The sequence below is a fragment of the Lonchura striata genome, chromosome 25, assembly GCF_050655825.1.
Source record: "Lonchura striata isolate lonStrDom1 chromosome 25, ASM5065582v1, whole genome shotgun sequence".
NCBI lineage: Eukaryota > Metazoa > Chordata > Aves > Passeriformes > Estrildidae > Lonchura > Lonchura striata.
In genome coordinates, this window is record NC_140727.1 from 4112887 (window position 1) to 4136598 (window position 23712).

The window sequence follows — 23712 nt, forward strand, 5'->3', positions numbered from 1 at the left end:
GATGGGGAAACTGAGGCACGGGGCACTTCATCCTCCTGCTCCTTGGCTCAGCGGGGATTTGGGGGGTGCACAGAGATGTGGGGGTTCAGAGGGCCTGTGTCACCCTCCCCCCCAATGCCAGCCCCCCCACCCCCTAAAATCCTGCCCCACAGCCCCCCAGGAATGAGCAGCAACTCACAAAAAGGGGGGTGACACCAAGAAAAGAAATTGGGGGAGGAGCTGAGGGAGAGAATTGGAGCTTGAGGGAGGAATTTGGGATTTTTGGTGGGGTGGAGTTGGAGGTTTTGGAGGTACAGGGGGGATTTTTTTTTTGGGGGGGGTGGGGGAAGTCCAAGTGCAAATGAAAAAGATCCCAAATGCTCCAAGAAGACGTTTCACAGTGTCTAACGCGACTAACCCCGGGGGCACGAGGAGGAGGAGGAAGGTGGGGAGGGGGAAACGCTGAATTTTGGGGGTTCCCCCAACCGAGGAGGGGGTTCCCCTCTCCCCCAAGCCCCCCCATCACTGCAGGACCTGCCCCCGTGTCTCGGGCAGTTTGAGGGCCAGGGAGCTGCCGAGGGCCAGCGCGGCCGAGGCGAAGAGGATGGGCACGGCCTTGGTGATGCCCACGAAGGACGTGAAGATGCTGATGCCCAGCACGGCTGCCAGCTTGCACAGAGCGTTCAGGAAGCCAAAGGCCGTCGTCCTGGCGAGGATGAGGAGGGATGGGTTTGGTGGGGGCAACCCCCGGAGGAAGGGGTGGGTGCCAGGCTTCATGGGGGCACCCGCGGTGGGCAGGTGGCACCACGAAAGTGGCGCCTGGAAGGGTGAAATGGGCACCTGGGATTCCTAAATGGGAGCTCAAAATATTTAAATGGACACCCAGCAGCCCAAAATGGGAACTCTAAAACCTTAAATGGGCACCCAGCACCCCAAAATAGGAATTCTAAAACTTTAAATGGGCACCCAGCACCCCAAAATGGGAACTCCAAACCCTTAAATAGTCACAAAACCTCCACCCAGCACCCAAAACTTCGCTCCTTGCACACAAAATCTGCATCCAGCACCCAAAACCTCACTCCTTTCACCAAAACCTCCACCCAGAACCCAAAACCTCCCACTCAGCACCCAAATCTTTGCTCCTTGCACCCAAAACTTCGCTTCTTGCACCCAAAACCTCCTGCTCAGCACCCAAATCTTCACTCCTTGCACCCAAAACTTTGCTTCTTGCACCCAAAATCTCCATCCAGTACCCAAAACCTCCCACTTATCATCCAAATCTTCGCTCCTTGTACCCAGAACTTCACTCCTTGCACCCAAAATCTCCACCCAGCACCCAAAACCTCCACCCAGCACCCAAATCTTCACTCCTTGCGCCCAAAACTTCACTCCTTGCACCCAAAATCTCCATCCAGCACCCAAAACCTCCCACTCAGCACCCAAATCTTCACTCCTTGCACCCAAAATTTCGCTCCTTGCACCCAAAACCTCCACTCAGCACCCAAATCTTTGCTGCTTGCACCCAAAACCTCCATGCCAGGCCCCCACCTCTTGTCAGAGGGGTACAGCTCCACGGTGAGCACGTCGAGCGCGTTCCAGGAGGCGATGCTGACCCCGCCGAAGAGGCAGAGCAGCGCGATCATGGCAGACTCGCTGTTCCCGAAGGACAGGAAGAAGCAGCTGACGCAGGACATGACGCTGGAGCCGGCTGGGGGGACACGTGGACACGTCAGAGCACAGGGAAACCGAGGCACGAGGTGGGAGATCCCAAAGGGGAGAGAGGGAGATGGGGCTGACCCATCAGGAGGTCCCCAAGAGGTCACCAGAGATGGAGGTGACCCAGCGTGACCCACCAGGAGGTCCCCAGGAGGTCACCAGAGATGGAGGTGACCCAACGTGACCCACCAGGAGGTCCCCAAGAGGTCACCAGAGATGGAGGTGACCCAACAGGCGGGAGGAGGATCAGGAAAGTCCCCAGAGGGGTGATGGAGGTGGGGTGACCCAGCGGCGTGAAGGTGATGGTGATGAAGTGACCCAACGGGCGGGAGGAAGATCAGGAAAGTCCCCAGAGGGGTGATGGAGGTGGGGTGACCCAGCGGGGTGAAGGTGATGAAGTGACCCAGCAGGTGGGAGGTGGGTGAAGAAGATGGAGAGCCTGAAGGCACCTCCAGGACCCCCCAGCCCCACCAGGCTGCCCCGAGCCCATCCCGCCGCCCACCCAGCATGCGCAGGCGGCCGATCTTGTCCATGAGCAGGGCCGAGACGATGTTCCCGGGGAGCACGGCCAGGGTGCCCAGGAAGCTGACAAAGTAGATCATGTAGGCGTTGTTGTCGTCGCTGAAGTCCAGCTGGCAGCCCTCCTTGTTGTGCAGGAACGTGCTGTTCAGCACCCGGCTGTTGATGAACTTGTACTCGAAGAGATCTGGGGGCACAGCGGGGCCGTGGGGGTCACCCCAACCTCCGTGCACCCCCCTCCCGCCCCACCTGCTGGGTGTCCTAGGTTGTAATATTGGGGTGTGTTCCATTACCACCTCGAGCTGCAATTCCTTTTTTTTTCCCTTATCGCATAACTCAGAGATAAGTCCCTCGAGGAGGAACCAGTTCTTCTAGCCACATGATTGATAAGATCACAATGTTCTCTTGTGAGGCTCCACCCAGTGGGAGGAGCCAAATTATGTCCCTCCAGGAGGACCCCGTTGTTCCTTTGTTCCTTTAGCCACATGATTGATAAGATCACAACGTTCTCTTGTGAGGCTCCGCCCAGTGGGAGGAGCCAAACGATGCCATCAAGGATATAAATGGGGTTGTGCAGACAGCAAATAAATCCCCTCTTCCAAGAGGAACAGCTGAGACCTTCTCTGCTCTGGACCTCCAGAGGGAAACTCCATCAGTCTGCAGGAGCACTGCTTGGACAGAACCGTATCTGCCACCACCACCCCAGCGAGTGTCAGGCTGCATCTCCAACTCTGTCAGTTGTTCTTCTTTTGTGCTGTTGTATGTATTTAGTTCTTTGTTCCCTTTTTCCTAATAAATTGTATTTCTGACTCCGAGCCTCTCACCGGTTTTGCTTTTCAAACCAAGACATGGGCCGAGCACACCTCCACCACCCCCTTGAGGACCACATTACCTCTACCACCCCATCAATCCCATACCATCCCATCAATCCCACCCCATCGTGCCGCTGGGGGCTTTCCTGACCCTCCTCCAAGCTGGTGGCTCACCCCCATCTCCATCAAAACCCTGGTGGGTGACCCCCTGAGTGGACGCGGGGATCCCATTGCCCCACCTGTGTTGTAGAAGACGGTGGAGATGAAGGTGCAGTTCTTGAAGAAGGTGTTGCTGGAGGTGATGTCCTCGAAGTAACACTCCTCAAAGAGCGAGTCCTCGAACATCACCGACTTCATCTTCAGCCCGATGAACCTGCACGGGGTGGGGGACAGGAGGGGGACCCCAAATGAGCAGCCCCAAGCTCAGCAACCCCAGGCTCAGCCTCCCCTCCTCACTCACTTGTCGTTGAAATACTCCCCACCACGGTGCACTTGGTTCTCCAGGGTGAAGTTGAAGGTGAAGTGCCGGACCTTCTCGCGCGTGAAGAGCTTCGTGCGCGACGCGTACTCGATGCTCTGCAGGTGCTTAATCATGTCCGGGAACCACACGGTGAGCCCGTAGTAGCTGCGGGGACAGGGGTGAGCGGGCACCACACACCCGGGCGTGCCAGAGCTGGCCCAGGGCTGCCAGGGCCAGCCCTGAGCTCCCAGTGCTAGCCCAGTGGTGCTGGTTCCATCCCATCCCGCTTGGTGCTGCCCCGACCCACCATTGATCCCATCCCATGGATCCCATCCCATCTCATCCCATCGATCTCATCCCATCCCATGGATCCCATCCCATCCCATCCCATCGATCTCATCCCATCCCATTGGTCCCATCCCATGGATCCCATCCCATCGATCTCACCCCATCCCATTGATCCCATCCCATCCCATGGATCCCATCCCATGGATCCCATCCCATCCCATCGATCTCATCCCATCCCATGGATCCTATCCCATGGATCCCATCCCGTCAATCCCATCACATCTCATCCCATGGATCCCATCACATCCCATTGATCCCAGCCCATCCCATCAATTCCATCCCATCCCACTGATCCCATCTTATCCCATGGATCCCATCCCATTGATCTCATCCCATCCCATCCCATGGATCCCATCCCATGGATCCCATCCCACCCCACTGATCCCATCCCATCCCATCCCATGGATCCCATCACATCCCATCAATCCCATCCCACTGATCCCATCTTATCCCATGCATCCCATCCCATCCCATCCCATCTCATCCCATGGATCCCATAACATCCCACAGATCCCATTTTATCCCATGGATCCCACCCCACCCCGTCCCACCCCACAGCACCTGAAGGACATGGTGAACCACACCGCCATCATCATCAGCGTCACCCGCCGGTACTCGGGCACGAAGCACTGCTGGAAGTTGCTCCAGACCTGCGGAGGGACATGAGAGGTGACAAGGACACGGGAGGTGACAGGGAGCACAGGGACCCCTGGGTGGCCCCGGCCTCACCTGCTGGGACAGGTTGAGGCATCGGACCAGCCAGCGCCGGTACCACGTCCCGGTGTCCGACTGGATCTCGATGAGCTCGTCCTCCCGCTTGATGGTCTTGATGTGGGTGACCTGTGGGTGGGACAGTTTGGGGACACCAGGAAGCAGTGCCTCGTGCCTCAGTTTCCCCGCCTGTTACAGCAGCACCACATTCCCCGGGTGATGCTCTTCCCGGAGGTGGGAATTGCACCCCTGTGCCTGGAGGACACCCAGGGGACCCCAGGGCTGAGCTCTGGGGGGTCCTTACCGAGAAGACCCTCTCAGGGTGGCCCTTGGCCCTCATGTTGGTGTCATGGACCTGCTTCAGCACCATCCAGGCCTCATCATGCTTCCCGTTCTGTGAGGGCAGCGAAAAGTCACCCTGGGACACCCCGGAGCCGGACCCTGACCCCCCATCAGCAGTCTGGGTTCCACCACCCACCTGGGTTCTGCCACCCAGCCGGGGATCCCTCCACCGTCTTCATCCCTCCACCATCTTCATCACCACCTTCATCACCTCATCATCCCTCTGGAGGGGGGTCCCATCACCCACTTGGGGGTTCCTGCCCACTCCCACCCCTCTCCAAAACCCACCTGGGGTTTCCTGTCCAGACCTCACCACCCCCTGTCTGGGTTGCCCCATCTCCACCCCTACCCGGGCGTCCCTTCCTCGAGGGGACCCCCACTCCAGGACCCTGCTGTACCCCAGATTCCCCCCACAGCCCCCCCAGACCCCACCTCAAGGTAGAAGCGTGGGCTCTCCGGCATGGTGGTGAGCGCCCCGATGGCGAAGACTGAGGGGAAGGCGCAGACGAGGACGAAGACCCTCCAGCTGTGGAATTGGTACGCGGAGCCCATCTGGAAGCTCCAGCCTGGACAGGGACAGGACACGGCGGTGGGGCCGAGCCCCGGAGCACACCACACGTGCCACCAGCCCAGGGCTCCTACCGTAGTGGGGGATGATGGCCCAGGCCATAGCGGAGGCGTAGATGCCCCCGATCATCCAGAACATGCAGAGCCAGCTCAGGTGCTCCCCGCGCTTCTCCTGCGCCAGGAACTCCGAGAAGTAGGAGAAGACGATGGGGATGGAGCCGCCGATGCTGGGGACGGAGGGGAGGGAGCGGCATCACCCCCCGCCCCACGGTGCCACCCCCTGCTCCGGGGGTCCCCGCGCGGCCGGGCCCCCCTTACCCCACGCCCGAGAGCAGGCGGCAGAAGAGGAAGGTGCCGTAGCCCTGGACGAAGGAGGAGAAGAAGGCGAAGACGCTGTTGACGGAGAGGGAGATGAGGAGGCACTGCCTTCGGCCCAGCCGGTCGGCCAGCCCGCCCCACACGAACGCGCCCACCATCATGCCCAGGTACACGATGAGGCCTGGCGAGGGGGACACGCAGCGAGGTCAGTCCTGGGGGACACAGGGACCTGCACCCCGAGTCACCCGGAGGAGGGAGAGCATCCTCAGCACTGGGGGAGGGCAGCGGGAAGGGACCCCCTCCCCAAAACGCTGCGTCCCCTTGAAGGAAGGGACAGGATCCCGCGTTGTCCCCCTGCTCCGCTCAGGGACTGGGGGGGCAGAGGTACCCCCAGGACCCCCACAGCCAGCCCCTCCCCCTGTCCCAAGGTTGCCAAATCTCAGGGATGGGGGGCACTGATGTCCCCTGGGATTTGGGGGGGTTGTCAGGCTCTGGCAGGCATCACAGAGAAGGGGGAAAGCAACAGGACAAAGCCCCCCACAGCCCCCCAAACCCACTCTCAGCATCCACTAGTCAGCCCAAGTTTCTGAGCTCGCTCCCCTCACCATTGCTCATGTGGGGACCAGTGCGGGACTGGGAGGAGGATGGTGGGAGCCCTCACCAGGGTGTCCTTCACCCCTCCTTGCCCCCACATCCCTTCCTGGACCCCACATCCCACGGCCTCCCAATTCTCCCTGTGTTCTTCCACAGCCCTTATGACCCCCCAACATCTCCCCGAGCCCCCCACGTCCTCCCCCATCCCCAGCTCCGTGTCCCCACCCTCCCGTGTTCCTCTGCCCCCCCAACATGTCCTCATGTCCCCCTACATTCCACACATCTCTCCGTATCCCCACACCTCCCCACACCTCCCAGTGCCCCTCCGTGCCACCCTGCCCCTCTGACCCCCCTACCCACGCTCCCACATCCCCCTGCCTGCCCCCCGTGCCCCTCTCCTCACCCAGCATGCCCTTGTTGGAGTCGGAGAGGCACATGTCCTTCTCGGCGCTGGGCAGGACGAAGCCCACCACAAAGACCTCGACGCCGTCAGCCATGAGGGCCAGGCCCAGGACAAAGTAGAGGGTCCACTGGAAGCGGCCGTGGCCGCACTCCTGCAGGATCAGCTCGTACTGCTGCGCCAGCTCCTCCCGGTCCTTCCTCCGCTGCCCCTCGCCGTCGTCGAAAGCGCCGGCGGCCGCCGCGGCCCCCAGGCGCTCCCCCCCTTTCAGCGACTCCTGCCGGGGGATCCCTTGGTACTCGCCCTCGTAGATCTCGTCCTCCTCGTCGTGGCCTTCCGTGGCGTCGCTGGACACCCCCTCCTCCTCGTTGGCCCCCTCGCCCCCTCGGTAGTAGCCGTCCTGGGGCGCGTAGTCTTCGTCATCCTCCTCCTCCTCGAAGCGGGAGTAGGAGCGCCGGGTGTACTCGTCCTGCACTCGGTCCATGCCCCGGCTCACCTTCTTGGCCGCGTGCTTCTTCACCTCCTTGGCGATGTCCTTGGCGCCGCGGATGAACGCGGTCCGGTCCCGGAACGACTCGTCCATGGTGCCCTTGGGCTGGCACGGGGCGCTGCGGGTGGACGGGGGGTGGTCTCTGCGTCGGGGGCTGCGCCCTCAGGCCCGGGGTGAGGGGAGAGGGGTGATGGAGCTACCCATCCGTGGAACGGGCTGTGGGAGGACCCTGGATGCCAGCCTGGACCTGGGGAGCCCAGACAAAACCAGGCTGAGCTTGGGTGGTAGCAGCCCTGCGTGCCACCTCGCGCTTTTTCTCCATCTCGGATGGAAACAGGAGGATTTGGGGACCCCCCCCCGGTGAAGCGGCAGGCGGGGGCTGGACTGGGGACAGGCTGAGAGACTCTGGCTCCATACCAGCCCCCTTCCCCTCACCGGGGGGATTCCAGCTGCCCCAGCTCACTGGGACCCCCCAGTCCCCCTGGATCTATCCCTTCTGCGTTCATCCCAAAGCACAGAGGGAGCTGGGGGGGACATCAGGGACACGGCTGCCCCTGAGCATCCCCAGGGCTGCGAGTCACCCCAAAAAAACAAGGCCATCAGCATGTCTGGACCGAAGCTCCCCATTTCCTTGGGCACCACAGGGAGGATGAGGGAGGTCAGCCCCTGAGGGCATGGAGGTCCCCAAACCCTCCCAGCACTGTCCTGGCTGGGTGGCTCAAGGTACAGGAGCCCCTCGGGGGGTCCCTCGAGTGACAGTGACCCGTGCGTGCCAGGCCACGCTCACTGCAGGATTTACTGCGGGAGACACCAGCACCGACCCAGCCAAAGGGGGTTGGGGGTACCACGAGTCCCCTGGGGGGAGGAGAATCCCTGGGGGTGGCATCTCCTTGTCCCCTCACATGCCAGCATCCCACACCCCAGCGTCCCCACACCCACTGCACAGAGCCCAGCTCAGCTCGTGACAGGGATGGAGCCCCCCAGCCCGATGCTGCTGCTCCACCCTCAGGGGCCGTCGTGACCCTCCCCACCTCCCCCTCCCCAAAAAATGCTATTTTTAGAAGGAGCTGCGGGCAGAGGGACGCAGCCGGCGACGTGTCCCCCCCCTGCCCAGCGAGGGGACAGGGCACGCAGGGACGCTAAATTTAGCCCTTCGGAAACCCTGCAGAGAGGGGGGCTGCGGCAAGCACGGGTCCCAATTCCCGAGCAGAGGCAGGTTTTACAGGATAAAATGGCAAATTCCCCCCCATGTCCTCCCCTCTGGCTGCGGGCAGACCCCAAATCCCCTCCCCGGGGGTCCCGTGGGCCTGTGAAGCTCCTGATCCATGACCAAGGTCATTTTGCTCCAGCCAGGCTTGCGGTTCCCTTTGGAACATCCCCGTGTGGGGCTGGCATTGCACAGAGCGGGAGGTATTGGGGGGCCGGGAGGAGGAATGGGGGAGCAGGGAGAGGCTGGGTGCACGGTGAGGAAGAGGATGGGCCGGGGAGCAAGGTCACGGCTGGCTCGGTGACAGAGAGCGGCCGTACAAACCGGGCAGCCCGGAGCGGCCGAGCCGACGCCAGGAGCCAGAGCTGCCTGAGATCAGGGGTCGGATCCCACAGGAGAGCCAGAAATCCCACAGAGCACAGTCCCTGAAATGCGGGAGCCAGGGGGGTCCCCCCAAAAAATGCCCATCTGGGGGCTGAACACGCCGCTGGCCCTGCAGCCCCGTCGTGGCGTTGGACAGCTCTGCACAAGGTTATCGGGTCTGGATCCGTCTCCTCCTGCCACGCATCCAAGCGCAGCCGAGGATGGATGCAACCGTGCACCCCAAAACCCCCGGGAGTCCCACGCTGGGGGGCTGCATCCCCCCCCCAAAACCCCCCCAGCCTCCAGCCTCCCTGCGGAACGCCAGGAATGCCAGGAACATGGCGACAAGGGGGAAGAGTTGGGAATCGCTCGTGTCCAAGGTCACCCCCCAACATCTCCCCCTGCTACCCCTTCCCCAAAACCCCCCCCCGGTTCCCCCTTCCCGTCCCTGCGGCGAATTCCCGATCCCCTCCGGCTGCTCTGCGGCCACAGGCACGGGGGGGAATGAGAGGAGCCCCCAAAAACGCACATCCAAAGGCAGAGCCGGGCTCTGGAGAAGGTTTTCCAGGACAAAATGGCCACAGCAAGTAGGAAAACGAACCCCGAATCCATCAGCGGCTCCGAGGACGCCGATTAACGCCGCGGGGAGGGGGGATGCGGGCTATAAACCCGTTTTGTTCCTGCTTACCTGGCTCAGCCCTCGCCGCGCTCCAGCTCCTTCCCGGCGCCGGCGAGGGGGATGCTCCGGCGAGGAAGGATGCTCGGGAAGGGATAACGGAAAGAGGATGCTCCGGCAGCGAAACGGCGCGCCGGCAGCTCCCGGGTACCAGCGCTACCGCCGCAGCCTCCGCCGCGCACCGGGAGCGCTGGGAGAGTCCATCGGCGCAGCACCGGGAAGGGAGGGATCAACCACGGCACGCCGAGAACCGGGGGGGGCTCGGCGGGGGCGGGGGGCTCGGCCCAGCGGGGAGGGGGCGATGGAGCTGCCGGGATGCGCGAGCGGAGTTGCCGCGGGCTCGGGGCTCCCGGCACGGAGCCGCCGGGATGGAGCCGCTCCGGAGGCTGCGGGCGGCGGGGGGCGGCGGGTGGGACGGGGGGCGTGAGGCAGGGCCCCCCCGGATCCCGCGGAGCAGCTCAGCCCGCCCGCCCCCGCCACGGCTGAGTCACGGCCTCCGCGGGGCTGGATTGGGATTTTTTGGGATCAAATCGGCTGGCCAGGCTCGGCCCCTAGGCTACAACACGACACAAAAGCCCCCGATGAATTTTTTCTTTTTTTTTTTTGGGGGGGGGGTGTTGGGGTTACAGCTGGAAATGCACGTTGCAGCGTGGGATGTCCGAACCCACCCCCATTTCCCGTGGATGGCTTCCCGAGGGTGGGAAATTGGGACCCACAGATGTCCAGCCCCATGTTCTGGGGCTGTGGGTGCTGGGTGCTCCTGGGACTGGCTGAGCTCAGAGTGGGGGGCCCTGCACAGCGAGCAGGGTTTGGGGTGCCCCCACGAGCAAGATCTTCCCTGAACCCCTTCCCAGGCATCCCAATATTCCCAGAGCCTCTCCATCCTGCATCCCAACATTCCCAAAGCCTCAAATCTTCCCTGAACCCCTTCCCTGGCATTCCAATATTCCCAGAATCCCTCCATCCTGCATCCCAAAATTCCCAGATCCCAAATCTTGACTGAACCCCTTTCCTGGCATTCCAATGTTCCCAGAGCCCCTTTATCCTGAATCATTCCCAGAGCCCAAATCTTCCCTGGCATCCCAAAATTCCCAGAGCCCAAATCTTCCCTGAACCCCTTCCCTGGCATTCCAATGTTCCCAGAACCCCTCCATCCTGCATCCCAAAATTCCCAGAGCCCAAATCTTCCCTGAACCCCTTCCCTGGCATTCCAATGTTCCCAGAACCCCTCCATCCTGCATCCCAAAATTCCCAGATCCCAAATCTTCCCTGAACCCCTTCCCTGGCATTCCAATATTCCCAGAACCCCTCCATCCTGCATCCCAAAATTCCCAGAGCCCAAATCTTCCCTGAACCCCTTCCCTGGCATTCCAAAGTTCCCAGGGTCCCTCCATCCTGCATCATCCCAAAATTCCCAGATCCCAAATCTTCCCTGAACCCCTTCCCTGGCATTCCAATATTCCCAAAGCCCTTTTATCCTGCATCCCAACATTCCCAGATCCCAAATCTTCCCTGAACCCCAATCCTCCTGCATCCCCTGCCTTGAGAGGACCCCGTCCCATCTTCCAGGGTGTCAACCCCAAAACTTCACAGTCAGGATCCGTCGCTTCGCCCTTCAGACTGGAAAACAGGGATGAGGACCAGTCTGCACTGGGAAGGATTTACAAATCCAGGAGCTGAGAAGCGATTGTGGAGAAGAAAAAAAAAAAATAAATAAACTAAAAGAGGGATGGAAATGCAGGAGTGGAGGAGCATCCCTGGGAAATGGTGACAAGGAGTGCCACATCCCCAGGCACCCGGTGACTCATGTGCCACTGTCACCGCGGAGCTCTGCTCGGCCCCGGGGGATTTTTTGTGGCTCATCAGAAGGAACAGGCTTGGCAGCAGGACAGAGAAACACGAGGAGTGGGAAAGAGCTGAGGGGAATGGGATAAAACCGGGTAAAAATGGGAGGAAAGGGGAGAAAATCAGGGCTGACAGTGGACTGCAAGGTGGGATGGGATAAAAACAGGGATAAAATGGGAGGAAAGGGGAGAAAATCAGGGCTGACAGTGGACTGCGAGGTGGGACGGGATAAAAACGGGGAAAAATGGGAGAAAATCGGGGCTGGCAGTGGACTGCAAGGTGGGACGGGATAAAAACGGGGATAAAATGGGAGGAAAGGGGAGAAAATCGGGGCTGGCAGTGGACTGCAAGGTGGGATGGGATAAAAACAGGGATAAAATGGGAGGAAAGGGGAGGTGGGATGTAACTGGGAATGACAGGATAACACCAGGGACAATGGGATAAAAGTGGGGGTGATACTGGATACCCCCAGGGGAAAAGGGGATGATGATTGTGTCCATGCAGGGAGATTTGCTGCTCCGGGGGGATCCTGGTGGCTTCCATGAGTGAGGAGCAGGGAAATGCCACCCTGGGGCTCACCCACCCAGGATTCTCTGGATACTGGAGATCTCTTCAGCCCCTTGGCTCTCAGCACCACAGGGAACCCCTGTCCCCACACAATCCCACCCCTTACACCTAAATCCACTCCCTCGACCAATCCTTGTGGGGTTCTCCCCACGTTTCTGGATGTGAAGGGTCAGGAGTGGGTTCCAACCTTCCCTTCCTATCCCACCCAGACCCACCTGGCTGTAAGAAGACAACAGTGGGATGAAGAAGGAAGCAAGCAGCAAATTCCCACTTCCATGTCCCCCCACAAACTCCCAGCTCCTGGAGGCTCTGGCACTGCCCAGGGGCAGCAGAAGGGGTTTGTGGACTCCAAGCCTCTTGAAGATTCCCTGGGGAATGTTTGACTTTGTCTAAACATTGGCACCAAAATATTCCACAGTCAAACCTGGATTTGGGCAGCTCAAGAACGGGAATCCAAACATTTCCTGGAGCAGCTGAAGAGAGCAGGAATCAGACCATGGATCAGCTCTGTCCCAAATCCCTCCAGCCTGGTTCTTCCCAAAGGCCCAAGCAGGGAAGAGATCTCAGCAGAGCCTCATCCCCAATCCAGAAACTCTTCTGGTTCCCCAAATCCTTTATTTTCAAGTGGGTGGTCACTGCTTTCCATACAAAACCAACAAAATCCAATAAAAAGGAGCTTGGAAAAGCTTCCAGGGGAAGACAAACAGGAGGAGATGGGGAGAGAGGGAGAAAAATTAACACAATAAAAATAAAGCGGGGGAAAAAATGGGGAGGGAAGGGAGGAGTGGGGGGTGGCCCCCAGCCCTTTGCAGGGATGGGAATGTTGGTGGCAGGGGCCGTGGGAGGACGGGGAGCAGAGAGCCCCCCAGCTCTCAGGGCAGGGGTCCCCGCAGGGGCCCGCGGGGGGGGACTCCAGGGGGTCTCTGCGCCGGCCGGGGGGGCAGTGGGACCCTCTGGTAGCCGTAGGGGGGGGGCCGGGGGGGCCCGTTGTAGCCGTGGGGTGGCATCAGCGGGGGGGGCCCGCGGAGCCCGTGGTGCGGCAGCGGCCCGGGGTGACCTGTGGGGGACAGGGGGGGTCAGTGCCAGGGGGAAAGGACAGAGCCCCCCCAAACCCGCTGCAGGAACACGGCCCACCAGCCCAAAGCCACCCCCAAACTTCCCTGGAGGTGCCCACCCCACCCACGGGTGCCACAACCAGCAGGTGCCCCCCTCCAGCCCCAGCTTGGCAAACGCTCCCCCAAAACCAGGAATTGCTCCCAAGACCCCCACAACGGACCCCCAGAACCATCCCAAAGCTGTGGATATCCCCACGGGGGGGGGTCTGCAGGGTCACCCTGTGAAGACCCCAGAGTTGGGGGGGTGCCAGGTCCCCCAGGTCTTGCTTCATCCCCTCCTCCTCCCCCAGAGCAGAGCCCCCCAAAAACAGACCCCACTCACCCATTGGAGATCCGAAATGTGGCCCCCGTGGGGGGAGCCCCATGGGGGGGGGTCCGGGGTGTGGCATGCCCGGGGGGGGCCGGGGGGGCGGCTGCCCCCCAGAGCCGGGTGGTCCCGGGTGGTGCTGCCCCATGCCAGGTGGCCCGTGGTGCACCTGCATGGGTGGCATTCCTAGGGGGATGATGGAGTTAGGGGTGGCAGGAAGCCCCCCCAGGATTCAAAATTCCAGCTGGGTCTGGAAATTGTGAGTGCCTGGGGGCTTCTGCTGCCAAAAAGGGGGTTAAAGAGAAAGGAACACGGAGTTTAAAGCAAGAGGAAAGGGTTTGGATGCAAGTGGGTGGGAAAAGAAAAGTGTGTGAAGCCCTGGCACAGTGAGGAATTCCCATCCCTGGAGAATTTGGACAACTGTGGGAGGCTGCCCTGCTCCAACTGGGGCAGCCAGGGTCCCCCCAAACTTCCTTTCTCCCAGTGATCCCATTTTATCCCTGTTTTTATCCCATTCCACCTTGCAGTCCACTGCCAACCCTGATTTTCTCCCCTTTCCTCCCATTTTTACCCATTTTTATCCCATCCCACCTTGCAGTCCACTGTCAGCCCTGATTTTCTCCCCTTTCCTCCCATTTTTACCCATTTAAACACCAAAACACCAAATAAACCAATGATTCTTTCTTCCCGAGCCTGGTTTTCCCTGGCCAGGTGTAATTGGCTCTGCTCAGGCCCTGCAGCATCTGTTCCTGGCGTGGCCAGAGCAGGATCACACAAAGCTCCCTAATTAGGGTGGCTCTGGAGCTACGAGATCAAAACAAATCCCAGAGAATCATTAAACTGCACATTTCACAAAATCTGTGCTTTTGAACACAGAGCTGAGATGCAGACACAGCTCCTTCCCAGGACCACAGGGCCAAAACAGTGGGGAAGCCAGGGGAAAAAGTGGTTTCATTCAATTATTAATGCCAAAATCAGCTCCTGCCTTCCTTCTCTGCATCTCTGCCTTCCTTCCTTCCCCTGTCCCTGCACCTTCCCAACTCAAGGAAAACTGGTGCCTCCCAGACAGCAACAACCTCCTGAATTCCCCAGATCCTTCAACAATCATAACCCCCGCTCAGATTAAATTCCAGTATTTTGATAATTATCAAAAAAATTACTGGATGCCACACTTAAAGGGACCGGTCAGTTAATTAGTTCTGAGCCAGAAATTCAATAACTCGCTGACGTTTGAATTGTTTGAAAGGTCCAGCAGGAAGTGGGAGGAAAGGAGAAGTGGAGGAGAGACAAAAAGAGGAGATCCTGATCCATGTCCCCTCCCAGCTCCTCCCTGTCCCCTCCCAGCTCCTCCTGGACCCTCCCAGCTCCTCCTGGACCCTCCCAGCTCCTCCCGGTCCCTTCCCAGCCCATCCCGGTCCCCTCCCAGCTCCTCCCGGTCCCTTCCAGCTTCTCCCGGTTCCCTCCCAGCCCATCCCGGTCTCCTCCCAGCTCCTCCCGGTCCCTCCCAGCCCCTCCCGGTCCCATTCCACCTCCTCCCGGTCCCCTCCCAGTCCCTCCTAGCTCCTCCTGGTCCCTTCCCAGCCCCTCCCGGTCCCTCCCAGCCCATCCCGGTCTCCTCCCAGCTCCTCCCGGTCCCTCCCAGCCCCGTACCTGGGTGGTGCATCCCTCCCGGAGGGAAGGGGTGCGGGTGAGGGGGGTGTCCCCCGGCGGGGGCGGCTCCCGAGGGCGGTCCCGGGGCTCCGGCGCCCGGGGGCATCGGCGGCGGGGGCATGGCCGGGGGCATCCCCGGGGGCAGCGCTCCGGGCGGCGGCACCGGCGGAGGGAAGGAGCCGGGGGGAGGCAGGCCTGGCACAGAGGGAAATCACAGAATTCACTGAATTATCAGAGATGGGACTTCGAGATCATCAAATCCAAGCCAGCCCCAACGCCTCAGCTCAACCATGGCACTCAGCGGCATTTTTTAAACACATCCAGGGATGGTGACTCCACCACTTCCCCAGGCAGCCACTCCAGAACTTTATCACTCTTTCTGTAGAAAACCTTTTGCTGATATCCAGCCTGTATTTCCCTTCAGGCAGATTGAGACCCTAACCTCTCGTTCTGTCAGTTGCTGAAGAAAAGAGACCAAGCCCACCTGACTCCAACCATTTTACAAGTTGTAAAGTGATGGGGTCACTCCCGAGTCTCCTTTTCTCCAGACTGAACATCCCCAACTCCCTCAGTTGTTCCTCACAGGGTTTGTGTTCCCAGCCCCTCTCCATACCATACAGGTGTGGGGCACACTGATGGAGAGTGAGCCAAGAGAAAAAAAACCCCAAAATTTGGGAAAGAGCCCTGCCCCATACAGGTGCTGGAAAATGGGCCAGGAGGAAAAAAAAAAACCTAAAAATCTGGGAAAAAGCCCCACCCCATACAGAGGCTGGAAAATGAGCCAGGAGGAAAAAAAAACCCAAAAAATCTGGGAATGAGCCCTGCCCCATACACGTGCTGGAAAGTGGGCCAAGAGGAAAAAGAAACAAAAAATGTGGGAAAGAGCCCTGCCCCATAGATGTGCTGAAGAGTGGGCCAGGAGGAAAAAAAACCTACAAATTTGGGAAAGAGCCCTACCCCATAAAGGTGCTGGAAAGTGAACCAAGAGGAAAAAAAACCCTAAAAATTTGGAAAAGGGCCCCACCCCATACACATGCTGGAAAGTGGGCCAGGAGGAAAAAAAACCCTAAAAATTTAGGAAAGAGGCGGGGATCGCACGCCAGCACCTCGAGCCCCGCCCCGGGCAGCCGTGGCACCCACCTGGCGGGGTGACGCCGGGCCCCAGCGCGGTGACCACGGGCGCGGGCACCGAGGGCGGCGGCGGCGCGTCGGCGAAGAGCTGGTGGGGCCGGTCGGCCTGGGACAGGGGGTTCTGGGCCGCCAGCAGCCGCTCGGCCGCCGAGCCGTGCCGCTCGCCCTTGGAGTCCTTCTTGAAGGCGTAGGACACGGTGATGGGCCGGTTGCACAGGTACTGCCCGTTCATGGCCTCGATGGCGGCGTCGGAGGCATCGAAGCTGGCGAAGTTGATGAAGGCGTAACCCTTGGAGTTGCCCGTGTCGGGGTCCCTCATGATCTTGGGGGTCTGCAGGATGACCCCGAAGGCGCTGAAGGTGTCGTAGAGGAGCTTCTCGTCGATCTCGGGGTCCAGGTTGCCGATGAAGATGTTGGCGCCCACGTCCAGGTTCTTGTTGTGGGCCGAGGCCTTGTTCACCCGGATGGGTTTGCCGTAGAGCTTGATCATGTTCATGATCTTGATGGCGTAGTCGGCGTCCTCCTCGCTCAGGAACTCCACGAAGCCGTAGCCTGGGGGATCCCAAAGGAGCTCAGGGGTGGGGCAAGACCCCTAAATGACTTCAGGGCACAAAGCCACTCCCCACACCCCAATTTAAAACTCCAGCTCGTTAAAAACCCCATGTAATTATCGACTGAAACCCCCTTGGTTTTATTTTATACCACCTCATACTCGATTCAATCCCCACTTCATGCAAACCAACACCTCCTGAAGGACAGAGGATGATCCCCCCCTCTCCCACACCCCAATCCCACCCCCCTCGTTGCCGTTTTGGGGGTCCCTCACCCTGGTGCTGGCCCGTGACCCGGTCCTTGGGCATGTGCGTGTTGACCACCGGCCCGGCCTGCAGGAAGAGCTCCCAGAGCAGGGGCTCGCTGACCTTCTCGTCCAGGCCCCCCACGTACACCGTGGCATCTGCGAGGAACGGGGCTCAGCGCCGGGACCCCGCCACCCCCCGCGCTCAGAGTCACCCAAAACCCTCCGGTCAAAACCCTCCGGCCAAAACCCTTCCCTCAAAACCCTCCCGTCAAAATCCTCCACTCAAAAGTCTCCAGTCAAAATCCTCCCCTCAAAACCCCCCCATCAAAATCCTCCCCTCAAAACCCTCCGGTCAAAATCGTCCCCTCAAAACCCTCCGGTCAAAATCCTCCTCTCAAAACCCTCCACTCAAAACCCTCCAGCCAAAACCCCCACAAACCCCAATCTCCCCTCGCCACCCTTAATCCAGGAGCCCCACAGCCTCTTTTTCCTTCGGGAAAAACCCCAGCCCACCGTGGCCTCGGAGCTCCTCCTGCTCCTCCCTCCGTATCCCCCCGCGGCCCAAAACCCCCTCCAGCGCTTCCAAGGACTCCCCACTCCCCACAGAGCCCTCGCCAGCACCCCGCACGGCCCCGGTGCACTCAGGCGTCCCCAGAGCGCTGCCCCGGTGCCCCCGGGCCGCTGCCGCCGCTCCCACCCTGGTTCCTCTCCGAGATCGGCCCCGCCGCCATCTTGCCCCGCTCCGCGCGCGCGGCGCCGCACGCACGCACGCACGCCGCGCGTGACGTCAAGGCGCGAGCCCGGCGTTGGCGGGAAGCGCCGTCGTGAGGGGAAGGCGCGGCCGCCATCTTGGGTGCGGGCAGGGACCGCCGCGCTTCGTTCTGTCGCGACAGGACCCCTTCTGTCGCGACATGGCCTTTCTCTCCCGACACGGCCAGCAGTGCCCTCAGTGCCCCATGATCCCAGCGGCGCGGAGGTCCCAGGTGTGCGCTCCCGCAGCGTCCCCATCCCATCCCCATCGCTGAGCTCCCGGAGCCTCATGGAGGCAGCACAGATTTAATGGGGGACCGAGAGCCCGCAGCGCCCGTGCAGCAGCGGGGGCACCTCGGGAGCCGCCGCTCGCCCTTCCCGGCACCGCCGAGCGAGCGGAGGCGGCGGGAGCAGCCGGAGCAGCTCTCTGCTGAGAGCCCCCGAGCGGGGCTGGGCTGGCTCGGGTGCCCCCGGCTCTCAGTGCGGCCTCCGCAGGGTCCAGGTGTGGAGACGGTCCTGGAGCAGCTGCAGCTCCTCAGCCAGCCCGGCCAGCGATGGGGCCAAGCGCCCGCGCTGCAGAGAGAGCGGCCGGCACGGCGTGGGGACAAGGACACGGGGAGCAGGACATGGAGAGGTGCAGTGTTCATCATGGGACAGGGACACGAGGATGGGAACACGGGGCAGGATGTTCAGCACAGGATGGGAACATGGACGAGATGGGATGGATGGACATGGGGTCCATCTGTCCATCCATCATCCATCCATCCATCCATCATTCATCCATCCATCCATCCATCCCTCCGCCCCCATGGACACACAGACACCAGCTGCACACAAACTGGCTCCATCCTCCCCCCCAGCCAGACTGGGACCCCCCCCAAACCACCACCCCCAGTCCCCAGCCCTCCCCCGTGCCTCAGTTTCCCCAGTACCTGTTCCTGGGGCAGCCCCCTGAGGTAGCAGCGGTGCCAGAGGCGGACGCAGGGCCCGGCGGTGCAGGGCAGGAGCAGCCCCGGGGTGGGCTGGCAGGTCCCCAGGAGCACCCCCTGTGTCCCCTGGCTGTCCGAGGGGGACCCCCGCAATGGGGGGCGCAGGGGGGGGCGGCTCCACCAGGGCAGGGGGTGAGGGCACAAGGAGCCCTTGGCCAGCGTCAGCACCAGGCTGGCACCCCGCCACGGGCAGGGGTCTGTGGGCTGGCAAAGGGGGAGCGGGGATTAGGGAAAATCAAAAAGGGGTGAAGGGAAAATGGGGGAGGAAAAGCGGGGTGAAAAAACAGGATTTGGAAATAAAAGGGGATGAAAGAAAGAGGAAACGGAGGGGATAAAAATAGGGATTAAGGGAAAAAGGGAAGCAAAGGAAGGGTGCAGCCCCCCCCAGGCCAGCCACACTCACCGTGCCGGGGGTCCGGGACTCAGCAGGGCCTGGGGGTCCCGCGGGGTTCTGGAACTGCTCCCGCTGCTGCCGGGTGTAGCGCCGGCCCCAGGCCCACACCGGGGGGAAGCTGCAGAGCTGGGGGCCTCCCCTGTGTCCCCCAGGGTCCTGCCAGCCCCCCATGGGCCGGTAGATCTGGCTGGGGAGCCGGGGCTGTGGGGGAAGTGGTTGGGAAGTCAGTCCCCTCTTTGGGATGGGGAAACTGAGGCACGGAGCCGGGGGAAAAAAGGGGTAAAATGGGAGATCTGGGGGTGCCCGTCCCCAGTTTGGGAATGGGGATGGAGAAGGGGTGAGATGGGAGAGTTTGGGGGTGCAGCAATGCCCCTCACCGTGCCGCTGTGGCCCCGCTGGCGCTGGCAGCTGAAGCGGAAAGTGCTGAAGTAGGGGCTGAAGCTGCTGTCGTGGAGCGCCAGGAGAAAAGCCTCAGTGAAGCCAAAATCCGCCGGGAATTGCCACAGGAGCTGCCAGGTGCAGTCCAGGAACAGCAGGAACACGGGGGCCTGGGGGGGATTCGGGACTGGGGGGGGGGCTCACCCCTCACAGGCAGGTCCCAGCTCCTGTCACCCCGTTGGGACAGCAATGGGGGTCTCACCTCCTCCCGAGGGCTGTCCCAGCTCCTGTCACCCCGTTGGGACAGCAATGGGGGTCTCACCTCCTCCCGAGGGCTGTCCCAGCTTCTGTCACCCGCTGGGGCAGCAATGGGGGTCTCACCTCCTCCCGAGGGCTGTCCCAGCTCCTGTCACCCCACTGGGACAGCAATGGGGGTCTCACCTCCTCCCGAGGGCTGTCCTGGCAGAGCAGCCCCAGCCGGCGTGGGAAGGGGTGCCCGGCTGCCACCCACTCCCGCTGCACCAGGCTCTGGAAGCCAGGCAGGGAGCGGGCGTGGGGGTCCCCCAGGAGCTGCACCAGAGAGGCCACCAGGCAGTTCAGGTCCCGGTCCGAGGGCTCTGGGGGGGCAATGTGGTGATAATGGGGGTCCCCTTTCCAGCCCCCTCCTGTCCTTTTCCAGCCCCACACCTTGCAGAACCACGGAGCAGCGCTTCCCTGCCAGCAGCGACGCCACCTCCACTGCTTTTCTCAGGCAGGAGCTGGGGGGCAAAAGCAGGGCTTCAGGGCACCCCAAAATGTCACTGTCACCCCTTTGGGTGGCTCATGCACCCACCACAATGCCTCCACTGCCCCACAGTGCCAGGTGGGCTGGGGGCGGACATTCCACCATGGGATTTATGGTGAATTTTCCCCAAAATACCACCCTACACCCCAAAGACCCCCTGCTCACCGGACGTGGTCCAACCAGCGTGTCCCCTCCAGGGCCGAGAGCCACTTCTCCTCTGCCACCGCGCCTGGATCCCACGGGAGGGGGTTTCAATGGGGGGGTTCCCAGCTCCCCAGGGGGAGTTTGGGGGTCCTCGGGGTCCGCCCGGTGCCACTCACCAGGCAGGCAGAGCTCCCGCAGCCTCAGGTGGGCGAGCTGGATGTCGGCCAGCGTGGGCAGCTCGGCCGTGTCGGCCAACACGCAGGGCCCGCGGTCCCCCAGCAGCAGCGCCTCCAGGCACCTGGGGGGCACAGGGAGCCCCGGGTGGGGACAGGTTGGGGGGCACAGGGAACCCCAAGAGGGGACAGGTTGGGGGGCACAGGGAACCCCAAGAGGGGACAGGTTGGGGGGCACAGGGAGCCCCGGGTGGGGCCAGGCTGGGGGGCACAGGGAACCCCAAGAGGGGACAGGTTGGGGGGCACAGGGAACCCCAAGAGGGGCCTGGCCAGGGGCACCCTCAGCCCCCCACCCCGGGGCCCCCTGGCACCCACCTCACATCCTCGCTGCCTGGCTCCGAGGCCCGGTGAAAGCTGGCAGCTCTCAGCAGGTCCCCTCCACCCGGGTGGTGCCAGCACAGGCGCTGCAAAAAAATCGGGGTGACACCCCCACATCCCCTCCCAGTGCCCCCCACCCTGCCCAGGCACTCACAGGCACCCGTCGCTCCTGAAAGTGGCCAAAAGTTCGCTTGAGGTCGTGGTCCAGAAGCCCACTGGGCACCCAGAGGTACTGGGGGAGGCTGTGGGAAGGTGGGACACGGGTGGGGTCCCCCAAATCTCGGGTGCCATTTCCAGTGGCTCAGACAGTGCTGGGGACCCCCGGGGCTGTACCTCGGGGCCATGTCGAAGCGCTCATTGACGGCGCTCACCCTCCAGCCCGCAGCGCCCAGACGCTGCAGCTCCTTCTCCCAGTCCCGCAGGCTCTCGAAGAGCAGCACGGTGGACGAGCCTTCCTCCTCATCCTCCTCCTCCTCTTCTGGGGTGGCTTCTCCAGGGCTGGAGCAGCCGTCGTGTGCCTCGGCAGCATCTCCGAGCCACGCAGCCGCCTCCCGTGCCTGTGCGATGGCGTTGGCCACCTGCGAGGGCAGCCAGGGCTGGGGTGTGAGGTGTGAGCCCCCCCAGGCTTCCTCGGAGCCGCGGGTAGCCCAGAGTGAGGGTGCGACCCTCCTGCAGCTCCCCGGCGTACCCGGAACGCCTGCGGAGCCAAGCCGCTCTCGGGGAAGTAGAAGTGGAGCAGGCGGAAATCCCGACAGAAGACGGTGAGTTCCTCGGGGATGAACTTGAGGGTGGAGGCGGCCGTCAGCACCTTGGGCTTGGAGAAGCTGCTGGCTGGGGTCAGGGGGATGAGGCTGTCAGGGCCAGCTGAGCCCCGAGACCTGCCCAGCTCATCCCTCGAGCCCCCAGGTGTCCCCATTTACCTGCCACCAGTTTGTGGATGCAGGGCAGGGCCACCTCGTCCTCGGAGTGGAGGAGGCCACGGGAGCCAGGAGCCTGCGGGAGAGTGGGGAGGGCTGGGAACTGCCCCAGAGTGTCCCCCCAGTCCCAGGAAGGGTGGTGGGGATGGATCTGCACCCATGAGGAGTTCCCAGGGCGAGCACGGCGGTTCCGCAGAGCCAGGATGGGCTGGGGCGGGAGCCGGGGGTGCGGTGGGACGGGTTCGGAATGGGCTCGGGATGCGCTGGGATGGGGTCGCGCCGGGGCAGGGGTCCCGTTCCCGCTATTCCCGGTGTTCCCGGTGTTTCCGTCGCACCTGGCCGGCCAGGAAGGCGAGGCGGCGGTTGGTGCAGAGCAGCGTCCCCGGGACGGAGCCGCCGCCGTTCCCGCAGCGCTGCCGGGCGCCCGCCGCCTCCTCGAGCACCCGCTCTCCTGCGGGGACCGACACTGGGTGCGGGGCTCCGAGAGCCCCGAGCCTCCCCAAAACCCCCGGCCCCGGCCCTACCTGGGAGCCCGGGGAAGGTCGGGCGGCGGCCGCCCGGGGCCCCGCTCATGGCGCAGGACTTTGGCCGGGCGGGCCCGGAGCGCCGGGGCCGGAGCGGCCCGGGAAAGAGCCCCGAGCGCCCGGCACGGCTCCGGCATCCCGCCCTCCGCTCCGGCATCCCGCCCTCCCCTGGCATCCCTGCCCCGGCATCCCGCCCCTCGGGACCCGGGATTCCGCTCATCCCGACCCCTCGGATCCCGACCCCTCGGATCCCGGCATCCCGCCGCCCCACTGCCCGGTACCGGCGGTGGGAAAGAGGCGGGGGGCCGGGGCCGGGAGCTCCGCAGGCGGACGGGGGCGGCCCCAGGCACCCCAGAAGTTCAGCGTTGGGGCGGGGGTACAGACCGGGCGGTTCTGGGGTCCCGCAAGCGCTGCCCAGGGCAGGGGAACCCCCAAACCCCGCAGCAGCGGTGCGGGAGGGGGCCCGGGGCCCCTCCCGGCCGTACGGCAGGAGAAGCTGCTCGGTGACTCACGGCAGAAGCACGGAGCCTTCTCCTCCCTGCTCCCAGGCCAAGCTGGCCCCGCTCCCGCCGGCCTCGCCGAGTCCCCGACCCCACGGGCCAGCAGGTGGGTGGTGGCCCTGGGGCTGCCTGTGTCACCCCTCAGTGCCACGACACCTCCGGGCACCCCAAAGCCCGGGGCAGCTGAGGTAGCAGTGCCAGCACGTTGAGGGATAAATCCTGACACAACCCAGGCACATGGAAAACTCAATGGAACTCCAGTCCCAACTTGGATTCCTGGAGAATTTCCCCCCAGATTTTTGGGGCAGTCCCAGCTTTGGACGCTGCAGTTCGTTCACCTCAATTTTCCTCCTGCAGCAGGATCACCGGGCAGAGGTTCCCGGGGGCTCGGAAAAGCTTTTGGCTCTGGCAGCTGAGAGGAATTTCCTGGAGGCTTTGAGCCGGGAGCTGCTCCAAGCCAGGACAGGGTCAGTTTAGGCCGTGGCAGCAGGAAAGATCCTGGAGGAAAATCATCCAGGGAGGTGGGAGAGAAAATCCCAATGCCAGCAATCCGATGGGCAACTGCTCCCGGCGTCCCACCTTCCACAATCCGTCTTCAACCACCCCCAAACCTCTTTTTCTTCTTTCATTTAAAGCCTCAGCATCCATAAAATCCATGCTGGATTTTATATTTTTTAAATTTTGTCCTGAGACTCAGGACTAAGGGAGCCAAAGGGATGCAGCTGGGGAAAAGGCTCCAAGACCAGCAAGGATAGATAGAAACAGGGAGGGAAGGGTGTGTAAGGGTGTTCTTTTTTAAATGGAAGCCAGGAATTAGTACCAACATGGAATAACACAATAAATTATATAAATAATAACCCCTCCA

At 62.2% G+C, this 23712-nt stretch overlaps 3 protein-coding genes across 4 annotated transcripts; all 3 read right to left on the reverse strand.

Moving 5' to 3' along the window:
* Positions 1–184: 184 nt before the first annotated feature.
* Positions 185–9885, reverse strand: SV2A (synaptic vesicle glycoprotein 2A). The gene is made up of 13 exons (XM_021542113.4): positions 9515–9885; positions 6770–7503; positions 5773–5953; positions 5530–5681; positions 5320–5453; positions 4850–4939; positions 4564–4674; positions 4396–4484; positions 3487–3651; positions 3266–3399; positions 2198–2401; positions 1528–1687; positions 185–685 (listed from the first exon to the last, which is right to left on the reverse strand). The coding sequence occupies exons 2-13, from the start codon at positions 7347–7349 to the stop codon at positions 502–504; spliced, it is 2184 nt and encodes a 727-aa protein (XP_021397788.2). The 5' UTR covers positions 7350–7503; positions 9515–9885; the 3' UTR covers positions 185–501.
* Positions 9886–12509: 2624 nt separating this feature from the next.
* Positions 12510–17776, reverse strand: SF3B4 (splicing factor 3b subunit 4). Its single transcript, XM_021542076.3, has 6 exons — positions 17614–17776; positions 16944–17072; positions 16127–16669; positions 14987–15181; positions 13352–13522; positions 12510–12971 (listed from the first exon to the last, which is right to left on the reverse strand). Exons 1-6 carry the CDS (start codon positions 17762–17764, stop codon positions 12787–12789), a joined length of 1374 nt encoding a protein of 457 aa, XP_021397751.2. The 5' UTR covers positions 17765–17776; the 3' UTR covers positions 12510–12786.
* A 177-nt stretch (positions 17777–17953) lies between these two features.
* Positions 17954–23676, reverse strand: MTMR11 (myotubularin related protein 11). Of its 2 annotated transcripts, XM_085560756.1 has the most exons (15): positions 22348–23676; positions 22159–22274; positions 21827–21899; positions 21595–21737; positions 21240–21484; positions 21061–21148; positions 20904–20992; positions 20532–20653; positions 20377–20440; positions 20115–20185; positions 19869–20044; positions 19427–19597; positions 19059–19250; positions 18599–18859; positions 17954–18239 (listed from the first exon to the last, which is right to left on the reverse strand). In XM_085560756.1, exons 1-15 carry the CDS (start codon positions 22565–22567, stop codon positions 18144–18146), a joined length of 2127 nt encoding a protein of 708 aa, XP_085416882.1. In that variant the 5' UTR covers positions 22568–23676; the 3' UTR covers positions 17954–18143. The 2 variants fall into 2 exon arrangements, with proteins under 2 accessions (XP_085416882.1, XP_085416881.1); XM_085560755.1 differs by lacking the exon at positions 22159–22274 and having other exon boundaries at positions 21827–22158.
* Between the last annotated feature and the right edge of the window lie 36 nt (positions 23677–23712).